General features: G+C 42.8%; 1 protein-coding gene across 1 annotated transcript; it reads left to right on the top strand.

Annotated features, from left to right (window-relative positions):
• The first annotated feature begins 231 nt into the window (after nt 1-231).
• Nucleotides 232-13,567, top strand: BNIP3L (BCL2 interacting protein 3 like). The gene is made up of 6 exons (XM_032204062.1): nt 232-393; nt 7,252-7,438; nt 9,153-9,225; nt 11,026-11,129; nt 11,915-12,064; nt 12,994-13,567. The coding sequence occupies exons 1-6, from the start codon at nt 318-320 to the stop codon at nt 13,040-13,042; spliced, it is 639 nt and encodes a 212-aa protein (XP_032059953.1). The 5' UTR covers nt 232-317; the 3' UTR covers nt 13,043-13,567.
• Nucleotides 13,568-17,133: the final 3,566 nt, after the last annotated feature.

Raw genomic sequence — 17,133 nt, 5'->3', positions numbered from 1 at the left:
CTTTCCCTCACAGCCCTCCTCTCCCCTCACACTCCTCCCTTCCCCTCACACCCTCCCCCATCTTCCCTCCCCTCCCTCCCTCCCCTCCCCTCCCCGCCCCCAGCCCCGCCCCCAGCCCCATGCCGCCCCGCACGCTCCCCTTCGCCGGCTGCGCATGCGCGGGGCGAGGCGGGAGGGGGGGAGCGGGACGCGGGGCGCGTCGGGCGCATGCGCAGCGGCTCGCAGGGGGCGGGCGGCGGGGCCGGGCCGGGCCGGGCCGTGCTCGCTGTGGTGTCGTCGCGCCAGCCCCAACGGCCCCGCGTCCCTCCGCCGCCGCCATGTCCTGCCCTCAGGAGCCGCGGCCCGGCAGCAACAACAACAACAACAGCCCAGGAAGCGAGCCGGGCCTCAACAGTGAGTGAGGGGTGTGTGTGTGGGGGGGTGCGCAGAGGGGATGAGGGGATGCGGGGCCTCAGGGAGCCCGGGGTCTGTGGGGCTGAGGGGTGTGGGGGGGGCTGAGGGGAGAGCTCGGGGTGTTGGGGGCTGAGGGGGGAGGGAGCTGAGGGGGAGCGGCCCCGGAGAGATGAGGGGGTTAGGAGGGGGTTTGGGGTGGGAGGGGGGCGGTTGGGGAAATAGGGGGAGGGTTTGGGGTGGGAGGAGGGGGTTTGGGGTGGTAGGAGGGGATTTGGGGTCGTATGGGGGGGTTGGGGTGGCAGCAGGGGGGTTGGGGTCGGAGGGCAGGGTTTGGGGTTGTAGGGGCGGGTTTGGGGGCACAGGAGGAGATTTGGGGTCGTAGGAGTCGGTTTGGGGTCGGTGTTTTGGGGTCGTATGGAAGGTTTTGGAGACTCAGGAGGGGATTTGGGGTGTAGAGACAGGTTTGGGGGCGCAGGAGGTGTTTTGGGGACACAGAATCCCAGAGTGGCCAAGGTGGGAAGGGATGCCTGGGATCACCTAGTCCGACCCCCTGCTGAGCAGGATCACCTCGGGCAGGATGGCACCCAGGTGGGTTTCAGATATCTCCAGAGGAGGAGACCCCACAGCCTCTCTGGGCAGCCCGTCCCAGTGCTCTGCCCCCCTCACAGTAAAGAAGCGGTCGCAGGGAGCAGCTTTGGGGTGGCGGGGGCAGGTTTTGGGGCGGCAGGGGCAGCTCTGGGGTCGCACCGAGTTTACCCAGCGGCTGGCAGTGGAGCTGGGGCTGCAGCAGGGCAGGGGGAGGAGCGTGCCTGTGGGAATGAGTTTATTCAGGGGCTGAGTCAATAGCACTGACGTGAGCTCCTTTCCTCTATATCCGGCATCGCTGTCAGCTGCTCTGCTGCATCCTTTTGTTCCCAGGGTGACACCGGCAGGGCACATCTATGGGGTTTCTGTGGGCTCTGGTGCTTCGGGCAGCTCCCTTTCACGCGTCTGAAACAGCCTCTTCAGTGGGGCTGTTCGTTTGCTCCCAGTTATTAAGGATGCCTCGGTTGGAGGGGTGGATAGATGGCGTGAACGGTTAGCTCTTGGCTTCGTGGTTTACAGCGAAGTCAAACCGACAACAAAATGCCTTGATTAATCTCCTGTGACTTGATGGGAATTGGGCTAGAGAAGAATAAACCCTGCCTGTGTGTTAAGGCTGTCATTGTGCCATGGTAACGTTGCACCTTGTGATAACGAGCACGCTTCACAACAAAACACTCACCTGAGTAAAACAGGCACTTACAGTGAGTTATTCAGGCCGGTTGGCACACTGAAACATCAATTTTCTGTCCTAAATTTACATCGTGCCTAGTGCCCAGCTCCGTGCTTTATTCTCAGTTTGTAAATCGCCGTCTTTGATCCTGTATTTTGATCTTTCCATCTTGTTTTCTGTCGGTGCGGGAGCTCGCTGTGTGGGACACGTAACCTGGGGGAAGGTAGGAGCGGCGAGGGGAGCGCGCTGAGCGCCTGGGCTGGGTCTGCCCACGGGGATCTTGCTGCTGGGTCAGCGCGTACGGGCTTAGCGAAATCAATGTGATTACTGGAGGTGGTGAGCACAAGGTATGAGAGGAAATATTCGGTCGGCTGCGCTCGGCGAACAAAACAAACGCCACCCATGGGCTCCGTGAGGGCTTAGCGCTGCTTTCAGGCGGGCAGCAGCTCCACAATGCGCGGCGTTCCAGGGGCTTTTTCTGCCATTATATAAGCGCTGCAGTGACCCTTCTCAGGCTAATGAGTTCGGACACTTATTCATTTTGTTCTGCGTGCCGTCCGTGCGTGTTTGAGGCCTTCCATTCAGAGATCTCCCAGCGCTTGAACTGAAGGGCAGGAGACCTTTGGGTTCACGAGAAAATAAAAATAAAAACCCCAAACCCAACCTCGTGTGCTTTGGGTGCTTCCTACATTTTAATTATTATAAGGCTCTGTTACATATTGACAAAAAAGCAATCCCACCTTAGGCAGGAACTCATCCACCTCTGTCATGGAGAACTTGTTAATAATTACAGTTTTGGGGATCTGAGCAGCTTTCTTTTTCTGTTAAAGGCACACTTTGTTGTAGAAGTGGTAGTTCTGAGTTTATTCAGACTGATCATGGCTCAGGCTTCTTGTGAGCTACTAGCTTGGAATATCTTTATTTCTACAATTTTATATGCAGAAAGTATTTTTAAACCATATTTTTATAAATAAATGCATAAAACTATATAAATATATGCAACATTTTTCTATTTTTTATCATACCTTTATTTAAAAAGTCTTTCTACCCCCAAGTGAAATCTCAGACTGCATGGACAATCTGACAGCCCCTCTCCTGCACTTTCAGCTACTTTTGCGTAGAATTTCCACCACTTAGGTAGAAGTGAACGTTGTAAGGTCACACTTCTGATTTATTTTCTTCCCAAAGCAGTTGGATTTTTCTGTTTAGTAGAAACCTGTGTGTGCAGGATGGCTGTGTGCCAGATGACAGCCTATTGATGCTGCAGTTTTGCAACAGGATTTAGGAGGACTTGCCTATTAACTGACTTAATGCTGCTGCATAAGACCTACTTAAATCCTGCTCCGGGACTTGTTTGTACGTGAGGAGTCCTGCGCCCGCATGGAGACCCGCTGACTTCATTAGGGTCTTGCCCAATTGCCTACACAAATGGGACTTTTTTTTTTTTTAAAAAAAAAAAAAAAAAGACAAATGTGTAGCTGATACCCAACTTTATTTATGTTTTAGTAAGAAAATCTGCCTGAATATCTCAGAAAAGCAATTGTGGAAGTGACGTTAGTGTTCAAAAATCTAAGTGTTTGTTAATGTTTTTCTTACTTAGACAACAAAAAAATTTCATTGTTTTTAGAGATGTCTGCCAGGAAAAAAAGAGGAAACATTTGGGGTGTGTATGGCAACTCCTTATGGAATTGCATACTTTTTGTTAACTAAAGACTTCGTGTTAAAAGGCTAATAGAAATATATATTTTTAAGCATTTTCTAGCAAAGACTAGTATTTAGTTGTTTTTTCTATTATGTAGATGATCTGAATGCTGTCTCGCTAAATTTAGGAGAAATATTTCACCTTTTCACAGGTACCTTTTAAGCTTCTTCAAAATCCTTAAAATAAGAAAAACAGTAAGCGTGTAAAAAGGGTAATTTCTTTAATTTATAGCTAACTACAAAAAAATCATTCAGTATACATCCATTCCTAATGGAGTAGTGAGCATTAGACCTTGGGCAAATAATTTTGGAGTGAAAATACTGTTCTTGTAAGCAGGTTTGGGATTTTTTTTCTTTCCCAGAGTGTGCGGTACGTGATTTGGAAAGGGAGGAAAAAGCAAAGTGGGGAAGTTGAGTTAAACACCCACCTGAGAACGCCCCGTGCTGCCGTATTTCCAGCTCGGCAGTAAAATGGGAGAGGTGTTGGAGCTGAGCGTTCTCCTGTGGGTGATTACCATAACGAACTTGGAGCTAGAGGAGAGCTGGGGCAGCTTCTCTCTTCTCTCCCTGCTTTGCTCCAGGTGCTGATCCCTCCAACCGGGGGCTGCCAACCCCTGGGGCTCGCCTGCTCCCGCTCACAAACCGGTTGTGATTCCCCTGGGAGGACGTAGCGTGTTTTCGCTCGGTGCCAGATGAGGCTTCCCCGTGTGTGTTTGGACTCATTAAAAGTGAGGTCAGATGGGGAACGTGCTGCTCGTCATGTAAACTACTGCCTGCCTCGTCGAGGCTCTTTGCTCACGGATAATTCGCCTGTTCTTCCTAGCGTGGCCGTCACGTGTGTTAGATAAAGGGCAGATTCTCTCAGTCCAGGGTAATCTTCGTGCACAAATAAAATCCCCACTGATGTTAAGGACCGTGGAGGGTTGGTAGCTGCAGCCAGTTCTGATCACCTTCCCCAGGGCTTTCATCTGCCTGTGACTGCTGTTAGAAGAAGTGCTCTCCTCACACATTTGCCCTGCGTTCTTCTCACGTTTTATCACTCTGCTCTGTTCCAATATCAGGCGTCTTTGCAGTTCCTGAGCGTTAGGATTCCCAACAGATGCTCCCTGCTCCAGCGTGGCTCTAGGAGAGCCTTCACCTTTCTGGCCCTGCCTTCGACCAGCAGCTGCCAGCTGCCTTTCTGCAGGTGCTGCCCCTCGCTGCACAGCTACAAGACAAACCTACCTTCCTCACCAGGTTCTTGAAATGGTTGGAATTTGAAATGTAGACAGCAGCAATCAGCAGAAATCTGCAATAATACAGTTTCGTGCTGATTAGTCAAAGCAAAGGCTGCCTTTCCCAGCTGACGAGGATCTGGAAAGCCCAGTATGTGGTGCGGAGCTGGTGTGCTTGGCGTGATTGTAGGCAGGCTCTGTGCACGCCCTAAATTCCTTGTTTGTGAATGCAGCTTGGGGAAACCAGGCTCTAAACCACCGGGACTCCGAAGGGGATGATGCTTCCATGGCCATCAGCATAATGGCTTTGTTAGCAATCGATACTAAGGAGGAGCTCTGCTTGGGCTTCGCAAAATCAAGCTGGAAATAGGTGAACACATCAGGGTGCACGCTCCTTCCCCTGTCACTGGGACAGTTCCCAGAGCCAAAATGTTGCTGTACAAACAAGTGGAGGCACAATACCAGATTCCACAGTCAGGAACTTGGTATTGAAATTCAGAACCTTTGCAAGTATTTAAAAAAAAAAAATAGTTTGACCTCTTGTTTTCATATCTTTAGGCTTTCTTGTTCTTAAATATCGTTACTTCTTTAGGAAAGGCATCAAAACTACAAGGAGCTGGAAGCGTTCACTGTCAGGCAGCCTAAGTTGAAGTCCTCAGGAGTCATGACATGAGTGAGGCCATTATCTGACCGATGATGAGAAATGTTGCACTGAAAACAGTGTGCTTTTGAGAAATGGGAGATCTTTCCCCTCCCTAATGATGGTTGTCCACCGGGAAGGCATTATTTCTGCTCCACATGCTGTGCCCCGTGGAACAGAACCGGCGTTTGTGCTGGGGAAGCTGCTGTGACCTTCCTGAGAGGGTGCAGGAACTTCTGAGATGGTGGAATTACGAGGCCGTGTTTCGTAACGTGCTGATGGTGTTTCAAGTTGTTTGTTGTGTTCGTGGCTCTTTTCTGATGATATATTTGAGGTGGTGGGGGCATCAAATGCAGAGTTACGTAGAAGGGTTATTAACACTCTGATTGATGAGCAGAAACAACGTTTAAAGCCCTCCTAGCTTCCCTAACGATATTGCATGGCAAAATGAAATGTCCGAAGGTCCTAACTGCAAATATTTTCCAACACAGAGCCTTAAAACATTGCTAAATGTCAGAATTTTGTAACACGGGTAAAGGCAGTGTGCAAGTGAAGCAGTAACTGCAGAAGGAAGTCTGTCGGCTGTTTGAGGCACTCGGCGTGCTCCGATAAATGAAGGTTGGACGGTCAAATGGTGCTTGTTGTGCTCCTTAGAGAGAAGGCTGGAATTGCAGTCGGGTAGGGAACACATCTAAATATTTGGAGCAGAGAGAAGGGTGGGGATCTCTTTTATCTTTAGCCCTCAGGGCATTGGATAATAAGAATATTTCCAAAACATATGAATTAAAACATGTCCCTTCCCAACATGCTGGCAAATACCGTTTCTCCTGTAGTTTATCAGCACGTTAAATGGCAAACTGGAGCATGAGAGGCTTCGTCTAAATGCCAGGGAGCAATCTGGGGCTGCCAGGGGAGGCTGTGGGGTCTCTGTGGGGGTCTGCAGAGGCCGCCTGGGCAAGGCACCCCGCTCTGGGTGGCCCTGCTGCAGCCAGGGGTGCCTCCAGCCTCAGCCAGCCCGTGAAATCAACGTGAGGTCATGGAAAAAAAGAAAAATAAAAATACTTAACCTTAAGTACAGAGAATGTGAATTGTGTTAGCATCTCCTAAGTGACAAAAACATCTGCTCTCTTTTGTCCGATCTCAGCGCACACATGGGTATTTCATAGTTATTGAAAATAAATCCAGACCTCTGCCTGTTGACCAGGTAGGCTGCGTGGTCTTTGCTGGCTGAGGAAAGGAGGGGAAAAGAAGGGCCAAAAAAAGATGAACCGATGGCACGGGAATCAACTCAGTACATGTGAAGGTTCTGGTTTTCCCACAGTTCTTCACTTTGTGTTATTTGTAGTGAAATCTTTTCACCTAACAGCTGCAAGGTGGATGTTAGCGTGGTACTTAGGCTGTGCTGACCTTGAGCTTGTGCTGGTTGGAGTTGTGTGACCCAGCTCTGAAGGCTATAGCTGGGTAGGGTGGGTGGCAGACAGCACTGGAGAGAAGGCTGCTTTCCTATCAGGCCAGGGCAAGAAAGTAGAACAGGGACTGATTTTCTTATTTTTAAAATATTTTTGTGTTATATGATTTTTATACAACTAAATCAGGGGCTGGTTTGGAGATGAGGGCTGTTGGAAGTGCAGGAGAATATGAAACCGCAGGTGGGGGACTTGTATAGCAGGAGGGCTGGGGGATGAAAACTTCATTGGAAAAGGAACGTAGAACAGGGAGGTGGAGTGATTGACGTAATGAAGTGATACCAGGAGGAGGGAAGCCTCAAACTAGGGAGAGAAAGAGAAATTTGGCCTGTCAAAGTATTAATGGTGGCACCAGGAGTAGCTGCAGTGGAAAGCAGCAGCCTCAGGTTTGGGGGCGTTCCTTCAGAGCCAGGAAGAAGCACGTCGCCTCGCCCTCGGCGTGTTTGTGAGCTCCTTCCCAGCACTGTATGTTATCTGAATTCGCCACGGTCCTGGGCCTTTTTGCTGCGTGTCATTGATAAACTTTAAGATGGGTTTTAGTTTCCCTGCTTTTAATGAAATGATGTCTGGCTGGCCCGACAGGTTCCTGGGTGGAGTTGCAGATGAACGGCAACGGCAATAGCAACGATAATGGCAACGGGAAGAACGGAGGCCTGGAACACGTCCCCTCGTCGTCCTCCATCCACAATGGAGACATGGAAAAAATCCTTCTGGACGCCCAGCACGAATCAGGACAGAGCAGCTCCAGAGGTAGTTCCCACTGTGACAGGTAAAGAAACGTTTGCTGTCCTGCACACAACTCATTGCAGGTTTTCTCCTGTAGCTGTTAAATGAGGGGTAAAGTTTGTTCTCAGGTCAGGATTGTCATGCTTCAGCATGCTTGCTTTCTCTTGCCTATCAAACAAGTCGTTTCCCTTGAAAAATAAGTCGTGTTTCAGAAAGGTAAGGGCTCCAGGAGCAGGGAGCTCACATCTGCACCGCAGTTAAATTTCTCGTTGTCATAAATCATACAGGGTATGAAATGCATTAATTTTTCTGGCACGTTAGTAATAATGTAATGTATGCATGCTTTATATTTAGCCAAGCGTAATAAAATGTATCACTGGACTTGGCAGAGGGATTTCTGGAATTTGTACGCCTTGCTTTCAATATCCTGCAGTTTTTTCATGTGCAGGCAAAATAATTTTGCCTAACAATATAACCCCATGAGACTCATGTGAGCATTATGATGTTCTTATTTGTTCATTATACCTTTCCCTCAAAGGTTTTGGGCCAGCTTTGGAGATCCGTGAGCGGTTTCTATATATAATTTTAGGTGTCCATCTGCTTATGCCTCCTTTGGATTTGCTAAATGACTGCTAACTGTCACGTCTACTGAGCAGCTTATATAAGTGGGTGATCAGAAATAAAAGCTATTTAAAATTAGTTAGGCCTGATTTAATTACTGACTGTAGTAGACAGTGCTTGAAAAGGATCCATACAAGTATTTCAGACAGAACTGCTTATTTTCTATTAAAATAACCATTTCTGTGTTGATACGAAACTAACTGCCAGTAGTTTAGTAGTATTCAGTCCAACCAGGAGTGTTTGCTAGATATTTTTTTCTACTTTTTTTTCTCTTACTAGTATAGAGGCTTTTTCCCCATTTTAAGTGAGTAAAGATAGAATGTATTCCTTTACTTAATTTTCCAGTTGTTAACTTGTAGGTAATTCTTTTCCCCTTTTCATAGTTGAGGAAGCATGCAAGGAAGGGGAGATATTTCCTTTTTTTTTTTTTTTTTTTTTTTCTAAACAAGAAGTTACACTTAAGTGTGGGGTTCTTGGTTCTTTTTGGTTACTTCTAACGTAGCTGCTTCTAATGAAAACTTAAATTACAAAGATGCCATTAGGAGTTGTAACGGGAGACCCATGCTGCTGCATCATACAGTATTTCACATTGTTCCTGACTTAAATTCTGCACTGTTACCTTGGTTGACATAATCAGGTAATTAATTTCTTTTGAATAGATGACCAAATTTTTAATATTCACAATGAGGCTAACAAGCAGAATGCCTTCTTGCCAAGCATTAAGAGGTATTTTGATATGTAATGTTGCAGCTTGTATAGATATAAAGCTAATTTGCAATACTAGTAGCATTACCTAAAGCAAGGAAGGGATCTGCATCTTTTGTGTAGCTGTTGAAGTTTTGGGCAATGCTTATTTTTGCTTCTGTGGAATGGCAGTCAACCCTGTTGAGACAGAGAGGATAATTCAAAAAAAAAACGGGTTAAACCACGACAAGAAGATAAGGGCTTTAAGGGCTCTTGGAAAACTTTGTTATTCTGGTGATTGTGACATGCAGAGTTGTGTAGTCTGTTAGTCATCTGAGTAGTGTGCAGAAGTGCATGTGGAAATGATTCAACTGAGATGCTATTTATGCTAATTGTTCTTTAGCTGACTGTGGTGTGACAAAAGTGACATAATGAAATCAATTTTTCTTTAGCCCTTCACCTCAAGATGATGGACAGATAACGTTTGATGTGGAAATGCACACAAGTAAAGACAGTAGTTCTCAGGTATTTTCTTCATTTACTCTCAAAATAAATTAAATTATTCATATTAAAGTTGTAAGTATTGTGTATAGATCATATTTGTATATAGGTCAATATTAGGAGTTCCTGAGGGGCAGAGCAACCTCTGTCACATTAGCAGGTCTTAAATCTTATATGTTTAACATATTTTTTATTCTGCCATGTAAAACTGCTGCTCTCTAGTAATTTTTTTTTTTCATTCTCACTCTAAACTTGGCTGTTATGTGCTGTACAGCAAAACAAATTATTTAAATCTTATGTATTCAGAATTTGGAGGTGTTCTTTAGTCACTTGGGTAAGGCTGTTTACTAGTCTCGTGCTTCGTTCTTGCATATTTTTACCCCATCTTTTCCTTAATAAGAACTTCATGGAGTACTTCCCTGTAAATATGTGTAGTAAACTGCTTTTGTACATTCAAGCTTAGGCCAGTTTAACTAAATTACATTTTCTTCTAAGAGATTGTTTTCAGAATAAAACTTTATTTAATAAAAACACCTCCCAGAACAATTATTTTTAACTGATTTATGAATTATTTTTAACAACCAGGCAGAGATGGTAAACTGTAGGCTGTATTAATTGCAATTTTGACTTGTAGAGATGAATAGCTTTGGAGGGAGGGAAAAACGAGGCTCCATCTCTAAAGCTGGGAGATGCCCTGGTTAGTAGCACCAATGTTATTGTTTACCACTCTGCTCCTGCTCTGTGTGTCAAACCTGTTTTGGCTTTGGAACTGTTTATATTCCTGCACAAGATTTCAGGGTGTTTGGTGTATTGATGTATGGATCAATCAGCTCACATGACAGTGAGTAATCCTCATCGTGCAAACTGAGAGACTAATGCTGAACTCTTAGCTTGGCAATTTACTGGAATTTGCTGCCTTCAGCACTATAAATAAAAAGCAATCCTGGATGAGTGAAACCTTGCATTTAATTTTGTCTAAGAGCAGTGGGCCTGTTGCACTTGTGCCCTACAGAGAGCTAGCCACGTGAAGGTGTTGGTTAGATCTGCCATCGCTGTTTTTTTGGATTGGATTGCTTCTGTTTTTGGTCTGATTCCCACTTCAATGTAAGTGGTGCATCTTAATTTACTAAAGGTCACTCAGGAAATTGTTTTAACTCTGAAAAAGAGTTTGTACCAAAGTCATCTTGTGCTAGCCAAGGAAATGGCATTCTCTGGCCTTTTTAGCAGATTTATTTTTTTCTAATTCTGGTATCTAATGATGTAATGTTGACTCCTTGGGTCAAGAGAGTTGCACTGAGTGCTTGGCTTTCCCTGCTACTTCTGGGATGCACCCAGTAGAAGCCACTAGTTGCATGTAATCCAAATTTCAAATAACGCCTTCAAAGAACTTCCTAATACTGTTTTGGAAACATTTTTATTTGGCTTTGTGCTTTACCTACATGCTGTATGCTTTTGATTAAATGCCATCAAATCAAAGTTTTTCATGTTTCTAAAAACTTTATTTAATGCATCAAGCTGGTTTGCTACGATTAGGATTAACATCACCACCACCCCTCCCCACAAAAAAAAAGCCAACAACACAACCACAAACCAACTTCCTACTACGTTGAGGTAGGACCAAATTAGTGATATCCTGACCTCTGCAGATCCTCCGTTTAGCATAAAATCTCTTCTAAATCATTGGTAGTCCAAGAACGCTTGCTTGTTTATCAGGTGCCGCCATTTGGTGCTTATCATTTTACTGCTGCTGTTGTTGTTCTCAATTTAACACCATGAGGAGGAGCCAACTGACTGTTACAAGGCTTGTCCAATGTGTGTTTTCAGTCTGAAGAAGAAGCAGTAGAAGGAGAGAAAGAGTTGGAAGTCTTGAAGAAAAGTGCTGACTGGGTGTCAGACTGGTCGAGTAGGCCTGAAAACATTCCTCCCAAGTGAGTTATTTTTTTAATGGATATTCCTTTGTGTGAAAGAAGAATCACGAGTCTCACTTACATGCAATTACTCTGGCTGTCCAAATAATATCATCTAGGAAAAAAGACATAATTTCTTTGGGGAGTCTACAAAAAGTCAAAATGAAGTTTGAGAACCATAATAGCATCAAAATTACCTTTTACTGAAAGTAATAGAAATCCACAGCAAGTTGATTACAAGGTTTCTTTACAACATTGCAATTACTGGGAGAGTTGGGCACTCGGAGCTGGGATTCATGGGATTTAGTTTGGGCTTATGAATGGAATAGTGTTGAGCAAGTGTCATAAATTCTCTGTACCTTTTTTTCTTTCTATGTAAAATATGTAATGTTCATCCACGGAAGGGGAAACGTTGAGCTCCTTGAATGCAAAGCATTTTTGTTAAAATAGAGGATGCTGTCTATATCTGGCAGACTTCTGTATCTCTGTTTGGAACAAAAAATGAGGCTCTTGCTAACAAATCACATCCTGAAATTCCCTCTCTCGGACCTACCTCTCTCTTCAGCTACTGCTCCCTTTGTCTCTATACTGTCTGTGTAAGTGGTCTCTCCACAATACCTCCTATTATTCTCTTTGATCCCTTACTCCGTGTAAAGGATCTCTTGCTTTGATCTCTAGCTCTTTGTACTTTAAAAAAAAAAAATAAAGTTCCTACAGAGATCATTTGTGTGCAAAAAAAAAAAAAAAAAAAGAAAAAACACCAAAAAAATTGTGTTAATTTTTCTCTCCTCCCTCTCTTCTTTCAGGGAATTTCATTTCAGACATCCTAAACGTTCAGTGTCTTTAAGTATGAGAAAAAGTGGAGCAATGAAAAAAGGTGGCATTTTCTCTGCAGAATTTCTTAAGGTTTTCATTCCATCTCTGTTCATATCTCACGTTTTGGCTTTGGGACTAGGGTAAGTATTAACGTAATTCTCACTTCAACTTTTGCATCTGGCTTTGCTTTTCTGCTTTACTTGAATGTCAGGTGCTTGCTGAAAAGGGCTTTGTCTAGAATAACTAGAGTATTGTTGCACCTTGCTCAAGAAACTATGGTGCTTTCTTTTCCTTGAAATGCAGGAAAACTTTGCAGCACTTTGAATACTTAGATATCTGAAATACTGGATGTATCTTGGGAGATCAGCTGCTGCTCTGCTCAGCAATCTTTTCAGTGCCTGTGTAATCTGATGTAATCTCTCAGCTTGCTTAAGTTCTAACTTTATGTTTATCTGTCATATTCTGCAAAGGGAGCAGAGGCGTGTACTCAAAATATGTTTTTACTTAGATTCATGTTCATTTCTGGGGTGGGATTCTTGCGTCTCTAAGCTTCTGTAAACTATCGAGAGAATTAGGAGGATAGAATATATGAAAGTGTATTGTACAACACTTGTACTATTGCAAAATTGTACCTTTCTGCAGTGCATTAGATGTTGCCTGGATGTATTTGGTAAAGATCAGTGTTTGTGTAGATCCTCAGCAGTGTTTTAAAGCTCATCTCTTCCTTCTATTGGCAATACTTTGTTTTGCAATAATAATCTGAGTGTTGCTCAGCTGTTCAAGAGCCTCCTGTGTCAGGTACTCTATGGACAACGCAGCTTTCAGGCTGGGGTTTTCAGATGAGCTTGGGACTGGAAGGAACCTGTTTTCACTGAATGTAGCTAACATCAGTCCTTCTAGGCTTGTCTGAAAATCTCAGAATGAGTAATTTTACAAAACGAGAAGTGAAGTCTGTGGAAGAATCTGATCAAGCTTGAAAGACAGATCCCAGTTGCTAGGTGCATGAGGACTGTGTCAAAGCCAGGGGTATTTCTGTGAAATACGCTATGCCTTATACTTTCTATTTCAGCATCTACATTGGGAAACGACTGACCACACCTTCAGCCAGCACTTATTGAAAGATGGAGTGCAAAACCTGGAAATCCACGTGACCTGTGAAGGTGTTTCTGTCTCATTTAGTACATTTGACTTGAGACCATTTTAAGCATGACCCTGACTTCACCCTTTCTTTACATATCCAGGTTTTTGCTAACTCTGGAATTGAGTATTGTGTTGGAACTCTGTTGAGGTGTTTCGCTATCCACATTCTTTTCCTCTCTCTTCCCATTCCCTTGCCTCTTGGCCTGCAAGACACGTCAGAGTTGCTGAACGGAGTTTACAACTGTCTATATGTTGCAAGGGCTTCTCTCAATGCAAAATGCCACCAGCAAGTTTTAATTTTCTCGGTGATGCTGTTGCCTCCTTAGTGCAACCTGACTTAAATTGCAGTTGTGCATGGTATGTTGACTGTATTCTAGTGATAAAACTAAGTATCTTTGAGGAAAATTACTGATTGGAGTGAAATTGACTTTTGTTTTGGAAAAACAAACTGGTTGTGAAACAAACTAAGAAATTACTGGCAATAAAAAATAGTTAAATCAGCTTCTGGGGGAATTTATTTGACCCCCCTTACATTGGCTAACACGATTCAATTTGCAGGAGGCAAAGACTGCGTAAATTTTGAACTAGGATAACTTATTCCATCAGCGTATTTTAATATTAGATAATTGTTGTAATCTTGTCTTTTCTATGAAGTCAGCTCCTTATTCCTTGTAGGAAACCTGTCTGATGCCTAGAAGATATTAGAAAAAATTGCATTGTTTGCATGTGAAGAAGCTTTTCTTTTCCTTACCTGTTTTCTTAAGGGAAAATTTTAAATGTGAATTTTTCCTTTTAAACGTAGTTTAAAATTAAGGAAAAACCCAACAGCTGTAGGTGTATTTAGACTCTTGTATAAAAGGATATGATTCTGTTTGTTGTGGAACCATTTACAATTATGATCATAGGGCAGTTTCGGAAGGTAAAGCGTTTGACCTATCTCTAAGGGGGACAATCTTGCAGGTGCGTAAAGATTCAGAAGTTGTAAAGCTCTGAAATGTCTTCTGCAAATGAGTTTTCGATATTCCTCTCATTGTTTACTGTACAATCTCCTCTGGGGATACATGGAATCTGAAAGTCACTCGTGATGTCTCATGTTAGCTAGACTTCTCACTAACGTCGTTGAACTTTTATCTTAGGGAACATTAAGCCTTGTCCTCCTTCAGTGACACTTCTTTTCAAAATGTGAAGCTTTAGTACCAAATTGTTACAAAGCATCGGGACGTTCATGTCCTTAAATAGATTTTATTGGATTTCAGAACATGTAGCATGACTCTGAAGGATAGAATACTCCTTTTTTATATATATATGAATATATAAAAAAAAAACTATGGTATAGACTTTAATACTAAGTATTTAGGGAACCAATGCTAATTTTAAGACTAGCAAAATCTCACTTAAATGAAAACTTTAGGAGGCTGACTTGTAGAAAACTTTAAGCAAATGCAGTCAGCTAGTTGGAAGAGAACAGCTACCTGTGATTGTTTGCTTGCAGCAGATTTTAGAAAGTTGAATATTTGATATAGCAGTGATCGCTTGAAACAGTTGATACGTAGAAGCTAAATCCCAACCGAGATTTGGTTTAAAAGAGCTTAGGTAGCTCCCAGGAAGTAAAAAAGCTAAGCATAAATCCACTGCTAAACCGTATTTATTTTGATTCTCTACTTCTGAATGCTGTTAGAGAACGCTTTCAGGGTAAAAGAGCAGTCTAACAATTCTGGTGAAGACATCTGCTTTTTTCTTGTAGCTGTCGATGCTCGTGGCACTCGAGTGGCCTACCACTGGGTATTTGTTTCAAGGGTGGATGCTGGGTTTCGCCCAAAGGTGGGGGAGAGAGGGGGGATGTGGTGAGGGTGTTTTAGATCAAGTACATCACTTTACAGTCCTGAAAAACCGAGCGGACAGGGGAAAGGCTGAAACACTTTCAGTTCTAATTACAGCACCTTGTTTTGTACGGAAATTGGAATAGTGGGAAAATAGATTTTTACCGAGTAGGGAGAACTTATTCATCAACAAAAAACACCCCTTTGTAAAATAAAAGAGGATAATTCTTCAGAATATCTAATAGCTAATCTTGCAAGCTTGTGGCTAGAGTATCAACATAGTTTGTAATATTTGAAGGAGCCATGAAGAAAAATTGTAAAGACTGCAGCCGAGGAACGGATACGTGATCACGGTAATTTGCTGTGATACGATGCAGTATTTATTGATACCTGCTATAAGCTTTGGAGGAAAGTCTACAACTTTGAGTTTTACAATGAACAGAAACAGATTGTATAATTTGAAAAGGGGTTTCAACTATTGATAGTTGAGGTTTTGTTAAGATAAATGTTGTTTAAAAAGCTTTATACCTGTTTACAGTTTTGGAAAAAAAATGCAGGCTTCATTTTTCTTACATACAGTGAAAACTGGCCTACGATATTTGTAAATAGGATCAAGAAAAAAATGCATAAACTCGCACATTAAAAATGCAGCAGGCTAACTTAACTGCAGTAAATACATATTTACTTACTGTTTTAAAAAGTGAAAGCTGAAGATTATTAGAAACTCAAATTTTTTAATTGACATTTATTGAATATTGGAGTTAACTGAGCCAAAGTGATTATGCATTCTTCATAAATTAGTTAGCACTTTGTAACATTATATACAGTTTACAGTACATGTATAAGTTGTAGCTTATAAACATTTTGTGCCATTAAAGCTCTCACAAAACTGGTTGTCTCAAATTACTTCATCCTGCGCCTGCCTTTCTCTTCTTTTAACAGGACTGCTTTGTAAAATGCTTAATGAAACTTGTATTCTGGGTTACACAAACATCGAAGCTGCTGCTTATAGACTGGAATAATTTTTTTTAAGATTGTTTTTTCTTTTTTGAACAACTTGAGGTTATCAGCTTCGTTTTCTAAAGCACTTAATAAAAATTGTTCTGTTGTCACACCATACACCTGCGCCCCTCCCTCCAGCACCTTGTCAAGGAAAACTTCTAAAGCAAAGTAAGGTGGCGGCATATGAAATGTGAAGTCAAGTTGATAAGATTTTCTATAATTAGTCATCTCTACTGTACTCCTTGTATTTCTCTGCTTTTTCCTCATTCTGTTAAATTTGCAGATTAAAGAATAGGGGACGTAAGCCAGTTGGTAATTTGCCTCCAGGTTGTCGGTTCAAGCAGTGTTTGCTTTGAGAAGTATCATGTTGGAGGAGTGAAAAACTGTGAAATGTCATCATTCTGATGCTCTTACTGCCGGTTTTATTTAGCTATTATTTTTTCCTATGTTTTTAATGTAAAAATCCAGAATTCTTGTAAAATGAACTTGTGTGATTTTTTTTTTTTGTTTTGTTTTTTTTTTTTTTTTCTTTGAGAGAGGAACGTGATTTATAAAGTTATAAATCCTACCTTAAGAAAGCATAGATTTTGTGAACTTGCGTTGAAATTTGGGCCTGAGGTTTTGAATTGCCAGTACTTCGTAACTGCTCTGTGGAGCAGGTTTGTGGTGTGATTTTTTTGAGCAGATTGTTCCTCTGCAGCCGAATGAGATAAAGACTCATTTAGGAAGTATTGGAGGGGAAAAAAAAATTATCACACCCTTCAAAACTTGATTTGTTGTAACGATGTTTTGCAAAAGAATAAATCCGGGATAATCCTGCATAAAGCAGCAGTATCTGCACGAAGATTTTTTTCTGTTACAAATCACATTTAGATGAAGTTTCAGAGGACTCTCTTAGTTTTACTATTCCCTTTGAGTTTCTTTTCATTTTGGTGCAAGAATGTTCAAGCAAGGACTGACGAGAAGGGGCTTGTATATTTAGTTATGAGTGGCATGGTGATATTATCTGTTGAACTAAAAGAAATACAGCTGGACAAGTTAGCCGTGTAGCCTCTTGGTTCTCTGTAATCAGCCCCAAGAAGCGTGTTTTATGTTACGTTCTGGGAAAGTTACCTTCTATGCTAACTTTCTACAAAGAGCCTAGGGATTTAGCCAAGTTAGCTGCTCACATGAGAGCAACATGGGATGCTGAGTCCTACTTCCACTCCGTTTTCATGATTAGCTGTTTGCATATAAAAGACTAGGAG

The sequence above is a fragment of the Aythya fuligula genome, chromosome 27, assembly GCF_009819795.1.
Source record: "Aythya fuligula isolate bAytFul2 chromosome 27, bAytFul2.pri, whole genome shotgun sequence".
Classification (NCBI taxonomy): Eukaryota; Metazoa; Chordata; class Aves; order Anseriformes; family Anatidae; genus Aythya; species Aythya fuligula.
Note: the sequence above shows the minus strand (reverse complement) of the source record. Positions and strands in the feature narration are given on the sequence as shown.

What these genes read in the sequence shown, in the direction of transcription:
- BNIP3L (XM_032204062.1), top strand. Translation starts at nt 318, where the DNA reads ATGTCCTGCCCTCAGGAGCCGCGGCCCGGCAGCAACAACAACAACAAC. An exon ending in AAGCGAGCCGGGCCTCAACA is followed by an intron (nt 394 to 7,251) that starts GTGAGTGAGGGG and finishes CTGGCCCGACAG; the next exon opens with GTTCCTGGGTGGAGTTGCAG. An exon ending in GTTTTGGCTTTGGGACTAGG is followed by an intron (nt 12,065 to 12,993) that starts GTAAGTATTAAC and finishes TTTCTATTTCAG; the next exon opens with CATCTACATTGGGAAACGAC.